General features: G+C 41.7%; 1 protein-coding gene across 6 annotated transcripts in view; it reads left to right on the plus strand.

The window, feature by feature from the left end:
* MARF1 (meiosis regulator and mRNA stability factor 1) overlaps positions 1 to 20,169 on the plus strand; it is a 243,654-nt gene that overhangs the window by 162,656 nt on the left and 60,829 nt on the right. For all 6 annotated transcript variants that reach the window (XR_016312994.1, XM_089679093.1, XM_089679095.1 and 3 more), the window contains 2 exons: positions 6,467 to 6,600; positions 18,564 to 18,766. Coding sequence is in view for 5 of the 6 variants with exons in the window: in XM_089679093.1 (XP_089535219.1) it covers positions 6,467 to 6,600; positions 18,564 to 18,766 (337 nt within the window). In the remaining variant the exon portion in view is untranslated. The remainder of the gene's footprint in view (positions 1 to 6,466; positions 6,601 to 18,563; positions 18,767 to 20,169) is intronic.

The raw sequence follows: 20,169 nt of genomic DNA on the forward strand, positions 1-20,169 counted from the left end.
TGTCCAAAAATTGTATACAAGCCAGTGGGTGGATGAAGCCTTCCTTCTAGTTAAAGCCACATCTTTTCATTGTGCACAATTGCAACTTTCTAGTCGCCGGCATTCTAACAACAAATTATGTCATTGGTTGATTTGAAGGATGTCTGGCCCCTTCCCCTCTGTCAGCACTGGGGTCACGTTAGCTGAGTGAGGGAGAGAAGAAAAATTGGAATATTAGTCAGTACCAGTGTGCAAAGGTTTATTTGCTTTAACAGACTAAATTACCTGTAATGTTGGTTATCCTACATGTGGGATATTACTGCATTACAGGTGAAACTCGAAACATTAGAATATCGTGCAAAAGTTAATTTATTTTAGTAATGCAACTTAAAAACTGAAACTAATATGAGATAGACTCATTACATGCAAAGCAAGATAGTTCAAGCCGTGATTTGTCATAATTGTGATGATCATGGCTTACAGCTCATGAAAACCACAAATCCACAATCTCAGATAATTAGAATATTACATGCAATCAATAAAACAAGGATTGTACATAGAACAAGATCGGACCTCTGAAAGGTATAAGCATGCATATGTACTCAGTACTTGGTTTGGGCCCTTTTTGCAGCATATACTGCCTCAATGCGGCATGGCATGGAAGCTATCAGCCTGTGGCACTGCTGAGGTGTTATGGAAGACCAGGATGCTTCAATAGCGGCCTTCAGCTCTTCTGCATTGTTCGGTCTCATGTCTTCTCTTTCTCTTGGCAATGCCCCGTAGATTCTCTATGGGGTTCAGGTCAGGCGAGTTTGCTGGCCAATCAAACACAGTAATCCCACGGTCATTGAACCAGGTTTTTGTGCTTTTGGCAGTGTGGGCAGGTGCCAAGTCCTGCTGGAAAATGAAGTCAGCATCCCCATAAAGCTCTGAGGAAGGAAGCATGAAGTGCTTCAAAATCTCCTGGTAGACGGCTGCATTGACCCTGGACTTAATGAAGCACAGTGGACCAACACCAGCAGGATGACATGGCTCCCCAAATTAACACACTGTGGAAACTTCACACTAGACTTCAAGCATCTTGCAGTGTGTGCCTCTCTATTCTTCCTCTATACTCCTGGGTCCTTGGTTTCCAAATGAGATGCAAAAGTTGCTCTCATCAGAAAAGAGGACTTTGGACCACTGAGCAACAGACCAGGTCTGTTTTTCTTTAGCCCAGGTAAGACGCTTCTGACGTTGTTTGTTGTTCAGGAGCGGCTTGACAAGAGGAATACGACATTTGAAGCCCATTTCCAGGATCCGTCTGTGGTGGCTCTTGATGCACTGACTCCAGCTTCAGTCCACTCCTTGTGAAGGTCCCCGACACTTTTGAATGGCCTTTTCCTGACAGTCCTCTCCAGGCTGCGGTCATCCCTGCTGCTTGTGCACCTTTTTCTTCCTTACTTTTTCCTTTCTACATAACATATGCTTTGATATAGCACTTTTGGAACATCCAACTTCTTTTGCAATTACCTTTTGAGGCTTTCTCTCCTTATGGAGGGTGTCAATACTGGTTTTCTGCACAACTGTCAGGTCAGCAGTCTTTCCCATGATTGTGATTCCTAATGAACCAGACTGAGAGACCATTTAAAGGCTCAGGAACCCTTTGCAGGTGTTATGGCTTAATTAGCTGATTAGAGTGGGACACATTGAGCCTAGATTATTGCACCTTTTTACAATATTCTAATTTTCGGAGATTGTGGATTTGAGATTTTCATGAGCTGTAAGCCATAATCATCACAATTATGACAAATCATGGCTTGAACTATCTTGCTTTGCATGTAATGAGTCCATTTCATATATTAGTTTCACTTTTTTAAGTTGCATTACTGAAATAAATGAACTTTTGCACGATATTCTAATTTTTTGATTTTCACCTGTATGTAAATCTATTAGTTAAGCTGTTACTTTTCCGATTAGGGTGCCTTGACTGAAAAAGGTTGAGAAATACTGGTCTTTTGGCTGATTATTTTTTTTTTTTTTTTTTTTGCCTAATTACTCTTCACTTTACTGCTTTTGGGATGTCCCATTTATTATGATTAAAACAGGGAGCTTCACCTTGCTTGGATAAAAAATATCCCAAAGAAGTACAAAAATAAAACATTTAATATAAAATATATAAAATAAGCTGCCGGCATAAATTTGGTTGATCATGAATACAGTTACTCAAATTTTAAACATGCGCTTATTGTACAGTCCATAAAATAACTGACTTTCTCCAGGAGGGAGAATAAAAAAAGTCCCTACACCATTCAGTGCACATAACGGTTTCCATACGACACTACAGTGGTTAAAACTAACTGCTTACCAGACATTAAGCCATAGACAGTTTGTTTATCGGCCGATTTTTTTCTTTTTTGTCCGAAAAACCAAACATCGGTTGTTCTGTTGCCACCAATGATTGCGAAAATCGGCCTTTTTTCGCAAATTTTCCAGGTTGACCGATAAAAGAGAAATGAGGAATTGCGAAAATCTGCCGATGCCATCGCCCCACTAACAGTGTGAAAATCGGTCGATTTATTCTTTTGGACGAAAAATTGGCCGGTAAACGAACAGTCTATGGCCTGCATAAGACCATAAAATTATAAAGTGGTCTTAAACACTTGATAGAATCCTGAAAACTTTGGTTAAGCAGCCCTTAACTCCCAACCTTCACTGATTAGTCACATAAGTCCTCCTCATTAAACTTGATAAGGGATGGCCCAAGAATCAAAAGGAAGATGTATGCCTCACATAGAAGGAAAAACTCCCATAGTGAAGTACATTAAAACAGCCAAACTTTTATTAATAGGTAGCAAACTCACACAAACTCGAATGATAAAAGTGCTTGTAAACCGCTTAAAAAAAAAAATAAATAAATGACCGTGGCATTCAGCGTGCTGGCCAACGCACTGTCACAAAATGGCATCATCGGGGGCATGGCGAACGGACGGCAGCACACAATTTATACACTTAGAAGACTGGAAATCAATACGCGCTCCACTAAGAGGTGTATGAAGATCAGAAGCAATCTGCCTCAACTTGAGCTCCACACCTCCACTAGGCAACATAAACAGACATAACTCATCCCAAAAAGGGGAAGCAAGAGATCAGCCCCATAATCCGACCTATTGGAAAATAACCAAATAAACCTTAATAAAACGAGAAAAAAATCTGCCGGCAGCCAACACAAAAATATCCTGCCATAAAAATATATGAATGAACATAAACCTAAAATTATAAAGAACACTCCCTAGTAGGGGAAAAAAAAATTAAGATTCAAAATAAACTACATCAATCAAATTCTCATAATATATAACAAGCCTCTAAACATTTTGATTGAAGCTATTCACATCCCATTCAATATGGGGTGTGGCCATGGGAGCTAAATTTGCTGCTAGTATGGCCAACCTCTTTATGGCTAAATGGGAGGAGTACACTATATACATAGAAGAGTAGAATTAGTAGTTTGGCAAAGATGGTGACATTCGCTTAATGATTATATACAGCATCTCAATGGTAAATCCCATATTCCCTATTTAGAACTTAATACAGAGGTTAAAGAAGAAAATATTGTGACCACTATATATTTTAAGGATACGGATCGTAATCTTTTCATTGGCCAAAGAAGTTGTCATCCCTCTTGATTGAAATCTGTTCTCAAACAAAAGTCAATTCTTCCTCATCAGACAGAATTGTTTGCCGATTGATGGTTATTATAAACGGGATTAAATCGTGAAAGCAAGGCACATTGATAAAGGTTATTCTGTTAGAGCTGGATAAAATCACAGATATAGCTATACTAAATAGGAACCTGATGCTGGAAGAAAAATCAAAAATCGAAAATAGGGGCTCTTGTGACCTTTTAATTGTGCTTTGTAACTACTTTACAGAGACAATGGAAAGTTCTTAAAAACGATAAAATCTTGGGTCCTTTTGAGTTCCTCAAGTTGGTGGTTTTATATGACTGATCCTTGAAGGTTGGGCATGAACAAGATCGGCTTAACTATAATTTGAGGGTCTTAATGTCCGGTAAGCAGTTGGTTTTACCACTGTGGTGCCGTGTGGAAACTGCTATATGCACTGAATGGTTTCGGTACTTTCTTTTTTTTTTTTTCTCCCTCCTGGATCTAGTCAGTTATTATTTTATGGACTGTACAATAAGCATGTCATTTATTATGATTGACAGCCTGTGACCTTTACTGTAGGATAAAGAAAATTGCATTTGTTGCATTCCTCTAAATTCCCTTTCTTAGAGAAAAGTGCAGGACACATAACTCTCCCCTTTGTGTTGTTTTTTTTTTTTCTTTGTTTGCTAGAAAACTGACGTTCTCATGGTGGGAGGGGTCAAATGAGGGAGTTTTTAAAGTTTTTTTTTAAGATACCTTTTGGCAGTGTCCTGTCACCTGAGAGTGCTCATTTGATATGATTTGAAAGAAGGCAAATGCAGCTATCGTGTTATCTGGCTGTATGTAATTCTGGGTAGGTTACGAAAACTTGATAGGCAATGGAATGGATTGATGATTTATGCACTTCCTTCTATTGTAGGATTTTGTTGTGGCATGTTTTATTTATCTATATATCTATACATACACATAGTGGTTATTAAGTCTACACACCCCCTAATTAAAATGTCAGGTGTCTGTGATGTAAACAAATTAGACCAGGATAAATTATTTCAGAACTTTTTCCACCTTTTTAATGTGACCTATAAACTGTACAACTCAATTGAATCATTTAGGGGGGGGGGGGGGGAGTAAAACTGAAATGTGGTTGCATAAGTATGCACACCCTCTTATAACTGGGGATGTAGCTGTGATCACAATTAAGCAATCACATTCAAAATCATGTTAAGTAGAAGTTGGTACACACCTGCCATCATTTTGAAGTGCCTCTAAATAACCCCAAATAAAGTTCAGCTGTTCTAGTATGTCTTTCCTGACATTTTCTTAGTCGCGTCCTATAGCAAAAGCCATGGTCTGCAGAGAGCTTCCAAAGCATCAGAGGGATCACATTCTTAAAAGGAATCAGTCAGGAGAAGGGTAGAAAATTTCCAAGGCATTAGATATACCATGGAACACAGTGATGACAGTCATCAAGTGGAGAAAATATGGCACATCAGTGACATTACCGAGAACTGAATGTCCCTCCAAAATTGATGAAAAGACCAGTAGAAAACTGGTCTGGAAGGCTGCCAAGAGGCCTACAGCAACATTAAAGGAGCTGCAGGAATATCTGGCAAGTACTGACTGTGTGGTATATGTGACACCAATCTCCTGTATTCTTCATATGTCTGGGCTGTGGGGTAGAGTGGCGAGACAGAAGCCTTTTTTTTTACAAAGAACATCATCCAAGCCTGGCGAAATTTTGCAAAAGCACATCTGAAGTCTCCCAAAAGCATGTCGGAAAATGTTATGGCCTGATGAAACCAAGGTTGAACTTTTTGGCCATAATTCCAAAATATGTTTGGCACAAAAACACTGCAAATCACCAAAAGAACACCATACTCAGTGAAGCATGGTGGCAGTATCATGCTTTGGGACTGTTTTTCTTCAGCTGGAACTGCCTTAGTCAAGGTATAGGCAATTATGAACAGTTCCAAATATCAGTCAATATTGACACAAAACCTTCAGGCTTCTGCTAGAAAGCTGAACATGAAGAGGAACCTCCTTTTTTGTCATGACAACAGCCCAAAGCACACATGCAAATCAGCAAAGGAATTGCTTAACCAGAAGAAGATGAAAGTTTTGGAATGGCCCAGCCACAGCCCTGACCTGAATCCGACTGAAAATTTGGGGGGTGGTCTGCAGAGTGCTGTACACAGGCGATGCCCTCGCCATCTGACAGATTTGGAGTGTTTTTGCAAGGAAGAGTGGGCAAATATTGCCAAGTCAAGATGTGCCATGCTGATAGACTCATACCCAAAAAGACTGAGTTCTGTAATAAAATCAAAAGGTGCTTCAACAAAGTATTAGTTTAAGGGTGTGCACCCTTATGCAACCATATTATTTTAGGGTTTTTTTTTTTTTTTTTTTTTACTTCCCTTCACCTAAAAGATTTCAGTCTGTTGTTCAAGCAGTTTATAGGTTACATTTAAAGGTGGAAAAAGTTCTGAAATTATTTATCTTTTGTTTCATATATATTTATTTTTTTACATCACAGAAACCTGACATTTTAACAGGGGTGTGTAGACTTTTTATATCCACTGTACTTAGATTTTGGTAGTGCTGTATGTTTATGTAAATTGGGTAGCCAGTGTACTCTGACTTTTTTGATTTGTACAATAGAAGGAAAAGCTGTTGGACCCTTTTGTCTGTTGGAAACTTTTTTTTTATATCTTTTTATCGTAAATGGTCCCATAGCTCTTGAAAATTCTCTGGTGTTATCTGGTCTGAAAAGCTTGACTTATAATAAGTCTCTTCTTTTACATGGTGAAGGGGGTTTAATATATGTATTTTTAAACTTCTAGGTCATTTTCAAGAGACTGGGACGTTACAGAATATGGAGTTTGTGAACTGATGGATATTTTATCAGAGATACCAGATACCACAATATGTGTTACTCAGCAAGACAACGAGACTGTAATCTCCATTCCTAGAAGAGGTATTAAATATATATTCTATATTTTATATGGATACACTGTAGGAGCAATATGATTTATTGGAGAAAAAAAAGGTGACATCCAATGAAAGATATGGGTATTCACCAACTTACTGTACAAAGCAGACTGTGCATCTATTTGGCAAAATTTATTTGGTTGTCTATGTTGTTTTATACAGAAATCTATGGCAGGTGAAATTTGCAGTGCGATAATCATCAAAACCTTAAGTGTATATCTGGACAAAAGAGATTTAACCACTTGCCCTCCTGAGGATTTACCCCCCTTCCTGACCAGGCCATTTTTTGCGTTACAGTGCTGCGTTACTTTAACTGACAATTGCGGGGTCATGCAACACTGCACCCAAATTAAATTTGTCCTTTTTTTTTTTTTTTTTCTTTTTTTTTTCCCCACAGATTGAGCTTTCTTTATTTAATAAATTTATTTGATTTATTTGTTTTTTTGGGCTATTAAAAAGACTGACAATTTTGAGAGAAAAAAAACTATTTTTGATTTTTTGCTATTAAACATGTCCAGTAAAATAATTAAAAACAAATTTCATCATGAATTTAGGGCAAAATGTATTCTGCTACTGTACATGTCTTTGCTAAAAAAAAATTCCAGATACGTGTAAATTGGTTTACATGAAAGTTATAGCGTTTACAAATTACTGTATAGATACTAGAATTTTTTTTTTTGTTTACTAATCATGGCGGCGATCACAGACTGATTGCGGGACTGCGGCGGGCATTCTTACACTATGCACAGCCATCCAGAGCAGTGTTCCCCAAGCCGATAGGAAGGAGGACTGTTAGTAAACAAAGCAGCCCTCCTCCCTGTCGGAAATCTTCAGTAATTGCCAGGTGTCGGCGGGTAATTACCGGATGATAGGTCCACCCCATTTATGCGCAGTTCACATTTCATTCATAGGAAGTAGTATGGCCACACTGGAAGATTGTGGTGGTGGGTATAAACTGTGGAAGAATTCATCTAATATAAGAGGCATCACCACAAGGGACACATCCTCCTGACTATAATTTATGCCCCTTGTATAAAGTTTTGTTTTATTTTGAGTGTACTTAAACTTTAACCACTTTCGGGCCACCTGCCTGCAATGTACTGCGGACAGGCAGCCCCCCTACTAGCATTTACTGTCAGAGATGCTTGTCAATGGGTCTTGGCCAGTGATTTTTTTTTTTTTTTCACTGATTATGGTTACTGCCACTAGCGACGTCAGCACCAGGGTCAGCTAGCGTTAGATTGCTCGCACACTGTTTCACTCATGCTATAGGTCGCTGATCACCGTCATTGCCAGTATAGTGTTTGTACGAATCAATATATTGATCACAACCAAAACTATACCAATGCCCTCTTAGTATCAGCATCCCAAAAATGCAGTGTTAGCAGGGTCAGCCCCATTCGCTGCCAGCACTTTCGTTTAGCCCCAGTGTCAGTGTAATTTCTGATCACTGTCACCTGTGATAAATTGCACACAAAGCCACAGCCTTAGCAGAATCTGGCCTGATTTCTGCAAGCACTAGCAGGTGAAATTTGTGAAATTTATTAGTATCGGTTCAAGCAGTCCCTGACAGCCAAGTGCTACTTTTTTCTTTTTTCATTGTGAGTTGTACTAGGTACCTGTAAATTTAGGGCCTAAAAAGTACACTAGTGAAGAGGTCTACAGGATTCTGAGCATGTCAGATGAGAGCGAAGGGGAAGCCTCTAACAGAATTTGCCTCACAATACAAACCTGTAGTAAGCAGCGTCACCTCGACAGGTAGCTTGGACGATGGAAGAGATTCCTGTTGAGATCAAGCGTACCCAACCCCATGAAGCTGAAGTGCTAGGAACGCATGACTTGTCTCATATGTAGCAGAGTGCCAGTACTAGTGTTACACTCCCTTTTGGTGAACTGGCGAGCACCAGCGGCCTAGTATATGTTGGTCTTTTTCATACCAGCACTGCAGTATCACTTGGTGATGTGGTGAGTTACATAAGTGCAGTACAAGTTGGTGGAGTGGCTAGCACAAGTAGTGTCCCACAGCTACAAAGAATTTTCCCAGTGTCCTTTGCGGACGTGCTTGCAAATCCTGATTTGGCAACCCACAGATTCTGCAGCACCCGTACTTCCCCCGTTCACTACCCAACCTGGAATTAAAATCAAGGGGATTAAATTTGCTGCTTCCATTTAATGGAGCTATTTTTCACAGGAGACTTGTATAATTTTATTGTGGGCCAAAGCAATTTATAAGCACAACAGTATATCGCCGCCAACCCACATTCAGCTCTTGCCAGACCATTTTACATGGAAACCTATTACGGTTTCTGATTTTAAAACCTTTTGGCCTAAACCTCAACATGGGCATAACAAAAAAGTGGCTTGCGGTCGAATTGGTCCTCAGACCCAATTCATAATATGCCCATGTTCTCTGCTCCCATGGCCAGGCATAGATATGAGACGATAATGCGATTCATGCATTGCAGTCATAACACACTGTCGTTCTCGGGGTGACCCTGAACTACTGTCTCTACAAAACTTGGCACCTCATAAACCAACTCACTGAGAAATTTACAGATGTGTATATGCCCCAGGAAAACATCTGCGTGGATGAGTCCCTCATTTACTTTACTGGCTGCCTTGCATTCCAACAGTACCTCCTGAGCAAGCATGCCAGATATGGGGTCAAATTGCATAAGCTCTGTGAGAGGGCCACAGGATATACATATAATTTTAGGGTTTGAGGGAAGAGACCTTGAAGTAGCGCACCGTGACTGCTCAGACTACATGGGGAGCAGTATCAAGATAGTTTGGGACTTTGTCATCTTTGTTCCACAAGGGGTACCACTTATGTGGACGATTTCTATGCAAGTGTGCCACTATTTAGACATTGGTACAATCTTGGAATTGGCTCATGTGGCACCGTGCGACCTAATTGCCGAGGCTTCCCGTAACTGCTTGTAAACACCCGACTTAGGGGGAGAAAACTTGCTTGAGAAATGATGAATTGCTTGCAGTGAAGTGGAAGGGCAAATGGGATGTTTTGGGCACTTCATGTGCAGGTGCCATTCTATCTTGTAATGTGCGGGTGCAGCCACCATATTGTTTGCACCAGTTTTGGTCAAAGCACATTGCAGCAGGACACACGTGAGGCAGGCAGCTTCCTACCCACATCTCCACTTCCAAGCAGCCTGGCCCAGTATTACAGGAGCAGACATAGTAGGCAATGAAGAGGATATGGAAGTGGTGCAAGAGGAAGCTATTAAAAATTTCTCGCTGCCTGGCTCCTATGCACGGGATGTTAATACTTTAAAGCAATAGGTTTGCAAATGTTGATATGCTCACTTCTGTGTGCAAAAGCCTTAACATTGTTGCATTTACCTCCATTTTGCCATGCCCCTTTGGGTACAAAGAAACCTGCTAAATCTAAAAAGACATTCCCCATTCATGAACAAATAAAACAGGAAATCTGATGATTGGATCAATACAGAATTATATCAATTCCCCTAAAAATCATTGACCAAATTCTATCCAGTGGAAAATAGTTAACAAAAAAAAGAAATGGTCTGTTTTGGGAGACCCTACTGTGTTAAGCATTTCACTGCACCAATTGAGAGTGGCCCTTCTTTCAAAGATTCGGCTGATAGAAAGCTTGACACACTTGAAAGCTTTACTCTCGCAGGCCCTACTCTGCAACCAGCTATTACGGCAATGTCAATCTGCCAAACTGCTACTAACTGGGCTAGGACAGTGAGCAACAAACATGATCCTGTCTTTCAGAACCGTACTTCAACTGAGCAACTACAGCATTTACCTTATGTCTTGCTCTTTTGTGTTGATGCACTAAATCAGATTGCTATATTTTTAGTGTGCCTCTGATATCCATTCACATGCACGGAATCTTTTGGCTTAAAGCCTGGGCAACTGAAGCTGCCTGTGAAAGATGTCCTACATGTATGCCCTTTTAAGGACGTCTGTTTGATGACACTTGACAAATCCATTAACCACTTGCCTGGCAGTTTATTAATTTTTTGGCATGTTAAAATCTGCTTTTTATGGCAGAAATGACTGTAAACCCCCCAAAAAGTATGTATTTTCTGAAAACTGAGACATTGGTGGTACTTGCAATCATCAAATTATTGTTTATCTAATGCATATTTTCAGCAACAATACACTAAAATACATTTTAGCAAAAAACGCACACATAACTAATTTTTTGTTAAATAGAAGATTGGGTTGTGTCAAGTAAGTAGATACCAAATGTGGCAACAAACACTGTGGAATCGCAATGAACAACGCTTTAATAGCTTTTCCAGATTATTTGTAGTGAAGTATGACCTTCAAATTTTTACTGTCTGTCCAGCATTTGCAGTGATGTACAGTTTGTTTCCATACCTGTGATCTCCCTACATTGTGTTTTCTTATATCGCATGTGTATGGGGGTGGTGGGGCTGCTTTAAATTTTTTATTTTATATGTATGTGTGTGTGTGTGTGTATATGTATGTATATATGTGTGTGTCTCTCTCTCTCTCTCTCTCTCTCTCTCTCTCTCTCTCTCTCTCTCTCTCTCTCTCTCTCTCTCTCTCTCTCTCTCTCTCTCTCTCTCTCTCTCTCTCTCTCTCTCTCCCTCCCCTCCCCCCCCCCCCCCCACGTACATACATATATATATGTGTGTGTATGTATATATGCATACATATATATATGTGTGTATGTATATATAAAATAATTTTTATATTGCTTGGACAGGGGGGCTAAATAGCCCTCTGACAGCATGGGTAGGTGAAAGGTATTCTTTATGAAGACATTGAAGATATTTTTCACTTCCAGAGTCATTTAGTTGCAGGAGGGATCAGGGCCAGATGTGTTCAGAGTTTCTCTTACTTTCACTGGGGAGGCTGTTTTTCTGTGGTTCCAAGTTTCCTGTGGGTGCTGCGGCTGGGGGATCCAGGGGGAGCATCTGATTTGAGAGCCCTTTAAAAGCGATCAGGCAGCTCTAGTGCCTCCTAATCACTTTTATCAGAAAGCCCTTCATTAGCTCTTAAATGCTGGTATCATGCTCACAGCTGCACCAGTGGTGAACTTGATTTAACTTGTCTACCATTCTTTTAATAAACCTACTTTGGTAGAGTGGTTAGAATTTTTTTACCTGTGGCATCTTTTCTTCCACAGAGGAAAGTTCTAAAACCTCCCTCTTCAAAGAGTCTCTACCTCCTCAAAATGCAGAGCACTTTCTTCCAAGCCCAAGTTCAGCCCTTCTTTAGACATAAAACTTGGTCCACAAAACCAACTAAGTATTCTTCCCCAAAGCCCACTTACTAGTTTAGGGGTGCCCTCCTGAGAGTCAGGGAACATCTATTACTCTGGGTCAGACATCCCAGATCTAAGAATTTAGTCCTTGGTTTTAAAGGAGTACAACTTACAGTTCAGAACTACCCTTTCACCACCTTCTAGTTTCAGATCTATTCAAAATTTGCCAAAACAGTCAGATTTGTCCGGGGGAGTAGTTCCTGTACCTCTGGACAGGTTCAAAGGCTTATCCTCCAACACGTTCACGGTAATTAAACCCGGGGGGGGGGTATTGGTCCTAAATCCCTAAACACCTTAATAGTCAAAATATCACATGGAGTCTGCAAGGTTTGTGATTACGTCAGCGGAGGGAAATATCTACCATTCATTTCCCAGAGTTTTCACAAAGAAGTTGTAAAGAAGTTGTACCTCTTCTAGCTCCTTTCAGAGCTCAGGGCATCCATGCGACAAGCTATCTAGACAACCTGCTTCTGAAGGACTCATTCCCCCTTCCAGCTGTCTGCGAATGTCCACAGGACAAATCTGATATTCCAGGCTTTTGGTTGGGTGATCAGCTTCCAAAAATCTGCTCTCGAACGCTCTCTTGGCCTGGAATATCTGGTCCTAAATGCAGCCCATGCAAGTCTTCTGATGGACAAACTGCTCTCTCTGTTCTCATGTTTGGATCTGGGGTTCAAAAACCTACCCCTCTGTGATATTCTCCATTAAAGTTCTAGGCCTCATGGAGGCCTCCTTCAAAGCTCTCCCATGTGCCAAATTTCATTCCAGACGTCTTCAGCAAAATATATTGTTGGCTTGGAACAAGCATGCTCTTTCTTTTGATCTATTTGTGCTGCTATCAACCCGAGCTATTAGCTTCCTATCCTGATGGGGTTTTCAGCCCTGCCCTGATGGTGGGCAAATTATTTCTGTCATCACTGGAAAGTGAAAATGATGCTAGTCATTTGGGTTGTGAAGAAGCATTCCAGTCCCTCATGATCTGAAGAACATGGTCACTAGAGGAAGCCAGCTCCCCATCAACATCTTGGAGCGTGATTAGGATAACTCTTCACCATTGGACCCTCCCTCTGCAGGAACACCCACTTATAGTGCAGTCAGTCAACATAATGGCTGTGGCCTACATCTATTTTCAAGGGTCATAACCAGGAGTCATGCAGCCTTGAAGGAAGCAAGCCAGAACCTTTAATGGATGGAAAAACTATCAGGGATATCTGCTGTCCACATCAAAGGATTGGACAACTGGAATCCGATTACATCAGCCATCACTGCCTGGACCAAGAGGAATGGGCCCTTCATCTCAACATCTTCAACCTAATATGTCAGATGGGAGACTCTGTGAAGGATTAAGGATTCTCTAGCACTTGCATCAGATGCTCTGGTAATTCCTTGGAATTGCTTTTTGCTAATCCTATGCCTTTCCTCCAGTATGCATTCTGTTCCAAAAAAAAAAAAAAGGGGGGGGGGGAAAGAAACTGGTGACTCATTGCAGAACTTGGAACACAGACATACTTGGACTGCTAGGAGACGACCCCTGGTCTTATCCCAACAGGTCAGGCTGTCTCTGTGACCTCTATTCCACCCTGTCTCTAGCTTTAGACATCTTGCATACAGGATGTTTTTTTCAGCTATTCGTAGGGGAATCTTTTTTTTTTTTTAATGTAACTTAACTTTTTTTTTTCTGGCCATTGAAATAAATGAATTGCCCAAGCACTTGAGGAACCTAAGCACATTAAACTTTTACAAGTGTTTAGGTGTTTTTTTTTCTACCAAAAAGCTGCTGTGAGGGGAAAGGCTTCTAGGAGAGTTGGCAAAAGTGCTGTGTGCATGAGGCCTTAATGTTATGGCTGTTGAAGTCCAGGTTTTAAAAGACAGAGGGGTCTCTGAGCTTGACATCCCCACTTTGCTGATAGCAAGAAAAGCCACTTTCAAAAAGATCTACTATTGTACCTGGAAATCCTCCTTTTCCTGGTGTAAACCCAGGCATTTCAAGACCAGAAAAATACTCCATGCCTTGTATGCTGGCTTTTTTACAATCTGGGCTTGACAAGATATTGCCTCTCAGCACTCTGGAAAGAACAGGTTTAATTTTTTTTCTATTCTCCAAAAGCCTCTGTCCTCATCCTGTATTGTTAAACCCTTTTATCCAAGGTGTTTCTCCTATCAGGCCCCCCCTTGCAGCACCCTGTAATTCTTTGGGACCTTTAAACTGGTTTTCTTTTTCCCTGCAGAAACCACCCTTTCAGAATCAATCAGGAACTTTCTCTTAGGTGGTCTCTCCTTTTAAAATGGCTTGCTTGGTTGCCATCATGTCTGTTAGATGTGTCTCTGAGCCAACAGCACCCTCTTGTGAGGAGCCCTTCCTCATCCTTCAGGACAATGTAGCCTTATGCTCTAAGCGTCCATCTTCCCAAAGTGGTCTCGGTATTCCATCTCAATGAAGATATGCTTCCATCTGTTTGCCCTATTCAGAAGCCCCAAAAGGAAATTGCTCTTCACTGCTTGGACGCAGTCAAAGCCATTGAAGTCTATCAGGAAAATGGAACTCTTTTTGGCCTAGCACTCAGGACTGCACCAGGGACATCTTGCTACAAAATTGGCCTTCGCTATGTAGATAAGACTGACCACGTCATATACGTTCTCACATGCCCGTGTAAGCTCCTATATGTAGGCCGAACCACACGCCCTCTACGCAAACGCATAAGGGAGCACAGAAGACTTATAAGAGATGGATGCGATAAGCATAGTGTCCCTAGGCACTTTTTGCAATCCCATCAAAATAATTTCAGTCTTCTTGAGGTCTTAGCAATCGAACATATTCCAAAGGGTACATTTACTGACAATGAAAGACTAGCCCGTTTGTGTAAGAGAGAGACGTTCTGGATCTACAAATTAGGTTCTATGACCCCCAATGGTCTCAATGAGGATTTTGAAATCCATAGCATTATTTAACAAGTTTGACTTCTAGTCCCCGGAACTAGGATCCTCCAGTGTGTTTTTTATTACATACAGTATTGTCTTCTTTTAATCCTTGTTTTTTAATCTGCACTGTCACCATGTATATATTCTGTGCACTCAATTACGAATACATGTTATTACGCATCTATTATATTTATTTAATTATGAACATATGAGCTACCTAATTTGATACCAGGATTGATTTTATTATATTCCTTTTAGTCATACCTTTTATACAGTCATTTTCATATACCTTTGATACAGTCATTTTCATATGCCTAGCATTCACTTCTCCCTACTCCCTTCTTTGCCCATATACCCATAATTACCTCACTGTAAACGCAATTTTTGACATAGCTTCCATGAACCAGCGATGTCATTTTTAACTTGTGTGTTTTTTTTGTTTTTTTTTTTGTTATTGTATTACCTTTATTTTACTAAAGATGAAAGTATATCATGCTTTCCAATGCTATTGTTTTTATACATATCATTTTTTATAACTTGCAATCTGTACCTTTAAATTTGTATTCAGCATTGCTTCAGGACGAGTCGTCCGCTCTGACACCCCATCCCCTGCTAATTACACTCAGCCAGCCTTCCCTTTAATGGTCTTCTATATAATGGCCGCCGGCCATGGTTACCAGAGACTTGACAAAGCGCAACTGCGCGAAACATGTCGTCTTGGTAACCCCACATATGCTCCCAGCTGAAGCCAACGCTGGACACTGCCTTCGTTTGCCATGGTGACACCACCCAGGACGCTGGTACGCTGACACCACGTGATTTGAAGCCGACAGGAGCATTCTTTGATCTCAGCTCCCCTCAGAGCGGACGGGCCGTCCATTGGAATCACACTGTCCACTTCAGGCTGGTTAATTTTATTATACTTGCTACTTTATCTCACCCAATAAAGATGCACCTCCACTAAGGTGCTTGTCTGAGAGCATTTTCCACAGCGCCTTTTTTTCCAGTTCTCTTCATGTAGATAAGACTGCTCATCTCCATATATAGACTATATTTTAAAAGGCTCCTCCAACACTCTGTGCTAACTCTGCACAATCCATAGAGAGTTTGAGAGCTTCCTGGGCATTTAGAGATTCTCAACTTTGTAAGGTCACCACCACATCTTTGCCTACATTTTTGATCTTTTGCAGATGCGGTTTTCGACTGCAAGGTTCATGCAGGAACACTCTGAAGTTGTCTGTTAACCCTTATTGGGTCCGTTAGCACATGTCTGTTTTGTTGTTTTGTTGCCCACCCTTCTCATTCATTGCATTGGGACATACCAGGGTCTATGAATACTTTGCCTGTGCCCTGTACTGTACGATTAAGATAAGCGGACGTTTTTGCTTTTTCGTGAAAATCCATTTCTTGCAGTACATTGCAGGATACAGGCCATCCCTGCAATTCCTCCCTCCTAAGCGCTTTGCACAACAATATGCCATTTTCAAGGAATTTTCCAAATTTATTTTTTCCTGAGGTAGATAGAGCTATCACTTGCCTCAATTATTTTCTTTTTTCTTTTTTTTGAAGACTACTTATAGGAAATTTGTGGATAAGCACTTTGAGGGCCTATTCAAGGCCTAAATTTCCCTGTCTATACCAACCGCACAACCCTTTGTGGTTATAATGGTATGTCAGACATTCAAGGTCTGGATCAGGCATTTGTCTAGGAACCCTAGTGGCATGAGGGATAGCCCCTCTTTGTAGTGCCAGTTTAATCTGTTCACAAAAGCTCTATGCTATTGCGTGGACTGGATGAGCAACGCGCTCGTATGGTTTTCTCATGTTGTACTTGAACGTCCTTGAATGCCTACATCATAAGGTCACAGGTAGGAAAGTACTCTCTTGCCCAGTAAGATGAGGAACTCTGTCTAAGCCAGGTCCCTCAGCTCAGAAAGTCATCCTTTCCTTCTCCCCCAGAAGTCCATGTCCAAGGCCAAACCATTCAGTTCCTTTTGCCTGCAAGTCTGACTTCCAGACCTTCCAAACCTATATCCCCTTTGCAATAAAGGGCATTTCATTTGTCGGTGGGGGGGGGGGGGGTTTGCTACCATTTTGTCTATTTGGTGTCAGGAGATCTCAGACTCCTGGCTTCAGAAGGTTTTGTTCTCCCAGTTACCAGCTGGAATTTCAGAGCAGTTCACCTCATTTTTTGCCATCCAGTGTGTTTCTCAAGTCTGCACAGAGCAGATTTACTCAAAGCTGTGTCCCAGCTTCAGGTTCAGGAAGTTGATACAGGTCCCAAAGGAAGAGAGCTATCAGGAGTTCTACTTGAACCTGTTTATGGTTCCTAAGTCGAATGGGAAGGTTGGATCCATTGTGAACCTCGGGTTGCTAAATCTTTCTGAAAGTCCCATAATGGAATCCACAAGATTGGTCATAGCAGCTCTTCATCTGTGGGAATTCATGGCATTGATCGTTATCAAGGATGCATTCATCACGATCTTTCCTCTTTAGCACGATCTACAATTTGTGGCACTTCCCTCCAGATTGGCCATGGCTCTCCAGGTCTTTACAGAGCTGTTGCCCCAATGATCGCCTTGTTGCTTTCCAAGGCTATTCGCATCCTAGTAAACCTGAATGACCTGATTGTGAGAGAGGTGTTGGTTCTTGCCTTTTGGGAGAACCTCCAATGGACTTCAAGAGGTTCGGTTGGATTCTCAACCTACAGAAAACTAGAACAGTGTCCTGCCGCAGGAGAAAATTATTTCCCTTTTGGATGCAAACTCAGACCCTTGGTGAGGACTTCCATGTGAGCCTTGGACTTCATGGTGGTGTCCTTTTGAAATGGTCCCATATGCTCAATAATATTACAAAAACTTACAGTGCAACATTTTTGATGGCCTGGAACAATTCGAATAAGTCCCTGGACTAACCTACAACTCCTCTTTCAGAGCCCGTAATTATCTGTGTTGGATGCCAAGTCCATTGCTTGAACTAGGCAAATTTTCCTTCTGCTGAACTGGATACCACTGCATCACCACAGATGCCAGACTGAGGAGTGTTAGGGACTACCACAGCATAAGGGGTGAGGATTCAACTTCCTATCAGTATGAGATGAGTGTGATTTTTCTCTTTCCTTTCTGTGGAGGAACAGACCTTCTCAATAGCCTTATGGTCAGTGTACTCTGTTTTGGCATGCATCAACCACCACGAAGGCACAAGAAGTAGTGCAGCTCAGGAGTCCGATCTCATCTTACACTAGGCAGATAGCAGTATTCTGGCCATATCTACTGTGCACATCCCAGAAATGTAAAACTGGCAGGCAGACAGGATGGTCACTATGTCTGAAGGTGTTCAGAGAGATCTGTCATCGTTTGAGAACTCTGGATGTGGACCTCCTTGCATCCAAGCTCAACATGAAACAGGACCGTTTTGTGTCCAGAACAAGGTATTTATCTAGCTTTGAAGCTTTGGCAGTAGATGCTCTGTTTTGAGGGTTTGTGTGATTTTTTTTTAATGCTCCTGTGTCCTGTACTATCACCAAGATAAAGCCCCATGCACAATTTTCTTTGAGTAAGGTACAGCACCCTTCTTAGTATTTTTTTGGTCCTTCATTGCATACTACAGAACTGAGGATTACATGGTGGGAAGGGGTTATATGAGGGAGTGTTAAAAGCTTTGATTGGCTTATTATTATTGGTCATAGTGCCCTTTTACCACCTTGGTATTTTGTATATTTAGAAACTGCTTATCTGTTTTAGAACGTACTCCAGAAGAGATTGAGAGGACAAAGCAGTTTGCAAAGGAAGTAGTTGACCTTTTACGTCACCAACCTCATTTCAGGATGCCATTTAATAAGTTTATTCCGTCCTATCACCATCACTTTGGTCGCCAGTGCAAACTGACTTATTATGGTTTCACCAAACTGCTTGACCTTTTTGAAGCCATACCAGATGTCTTACAGGTAGGTACAGCTTTTATTTAGTCATACATACGTTCGTATCTGTAGATGGTAATGACAGATTTTTTTTTTTTTTATATCATGCTCAAGTTATGTTGCTTTATTAAAGTTAATTGAAGTTTACATTTGTTTGCCTTGTCACAAATTCCTAAAATGCACTTCTAGGACAGCCCTTGAGACGTAGAGCTCCTCCCTCCCTCCAGGACAGGAAACATGTAAGCCCAGAACCTTAAATGGCGGTCCTCCAGGCTTCCCTCTTCAGTATTCGTGTTTCCTCCTGGAAGGATAGGATGCACTTGTAGGAACCTGCGTTGGAGCTCTAGGGCTGTGCTGGTGGCTTCTGGTAATATGGCAGGATGTCTTGGAGTTACCACCTCCTCCATGCCCTGCATGAACCCTCCATTAGAGAGTGGGAGTGGGGCTGCGCTCTTGTTGCCTTTAGTCCTCAGAGGGGAGGAGACCGCTGATGGTATCCGGCAAGCCACTGCCGAAGGATTCTGGCCGGCTCGGCGTCCTCTGCCTGGCGAAAAGGTGGAGTCAGCCACTACTCCTGGTGGGCAGAGTGGCTGCACTCCAAGCTGGTTTCCTGGAATTTCCGGCCGGTGGGAAATCAGTGGGCTCTGAGGACTCGTGGTTCGGTCTCCACAGCCGCGCAGGCAGCAGGATTACTAGGGCTGCCAGTGATGCGTGGCTAAAGACCCAGCGGAGGCTGTGGGCATCACACCACAGGAACAGAATGGAGGGTGCTGCAGTTGTGTGGCTAGCCTAGTTAAACATACTCATCCTTAACTAGGCTATCCACACAACTGCAGCATAAGGGCTTCTTCCAAGTTAAGCCTAGCTTGGCCACACAGACTGCACACTTCCTCTTGGGAGCTTAATTCTGTGTCTCTTGTTTTGGTCTTTAACCTACAAAAATCGAAACACAACCCAGATCCAACTAAGCAGAGACTCCTGCACTCTAGTACACCACTGTGGAAGACAAGAAGCCTGCCCCACCACCACCTGAGATTGAGGATTTAAACTACTGAAACGTAGTTGCCATATCATCCTTAATAGAAATGGGGACTCTGACAGCTAGTAAATGACTCCATTTGCTGGACAAGAAGCAGATGCCTGTGGTGTCCCGACCCAGTCTGTGGGTACAACTCCTTTTATCAGAGTCATTTAGCCAGGGGGGAGGAAGACCCAGAAGAAGATCCCATGCTTCCTGCCCGGCAGGGTCAGGCTCAGAGGAGGATGATAGTGAAGGTAACTCCTTCAGGGGTTCTAGGTACAAATTGACCCTTGATGTAGATGACGTCCTTAAAGCCCTCTACGAAACCCTAGATTGAACAGGGGGATGTACATTTATCTAAGCATGACCTCACGTACCAGGGGTTACATGCTAAGAAGGCTAGGGTTTT

Source organism: Staurois parvus, unplaced genomic scaffold (assembly GCF_062004578.1).
Source record: "Staurois parvus isolate SC_StPar_1 unplaced genomic scaffold, SC_StPar_1.0 ptg000217l, whole genome shotgun sequence".
NCBI classification, from domain to species: domain Eukaryota; kingdom Metazoa; phylum Chordata; class Amphibia; order Anura; family Ranidae; genus Staurois; species Staurois parvus.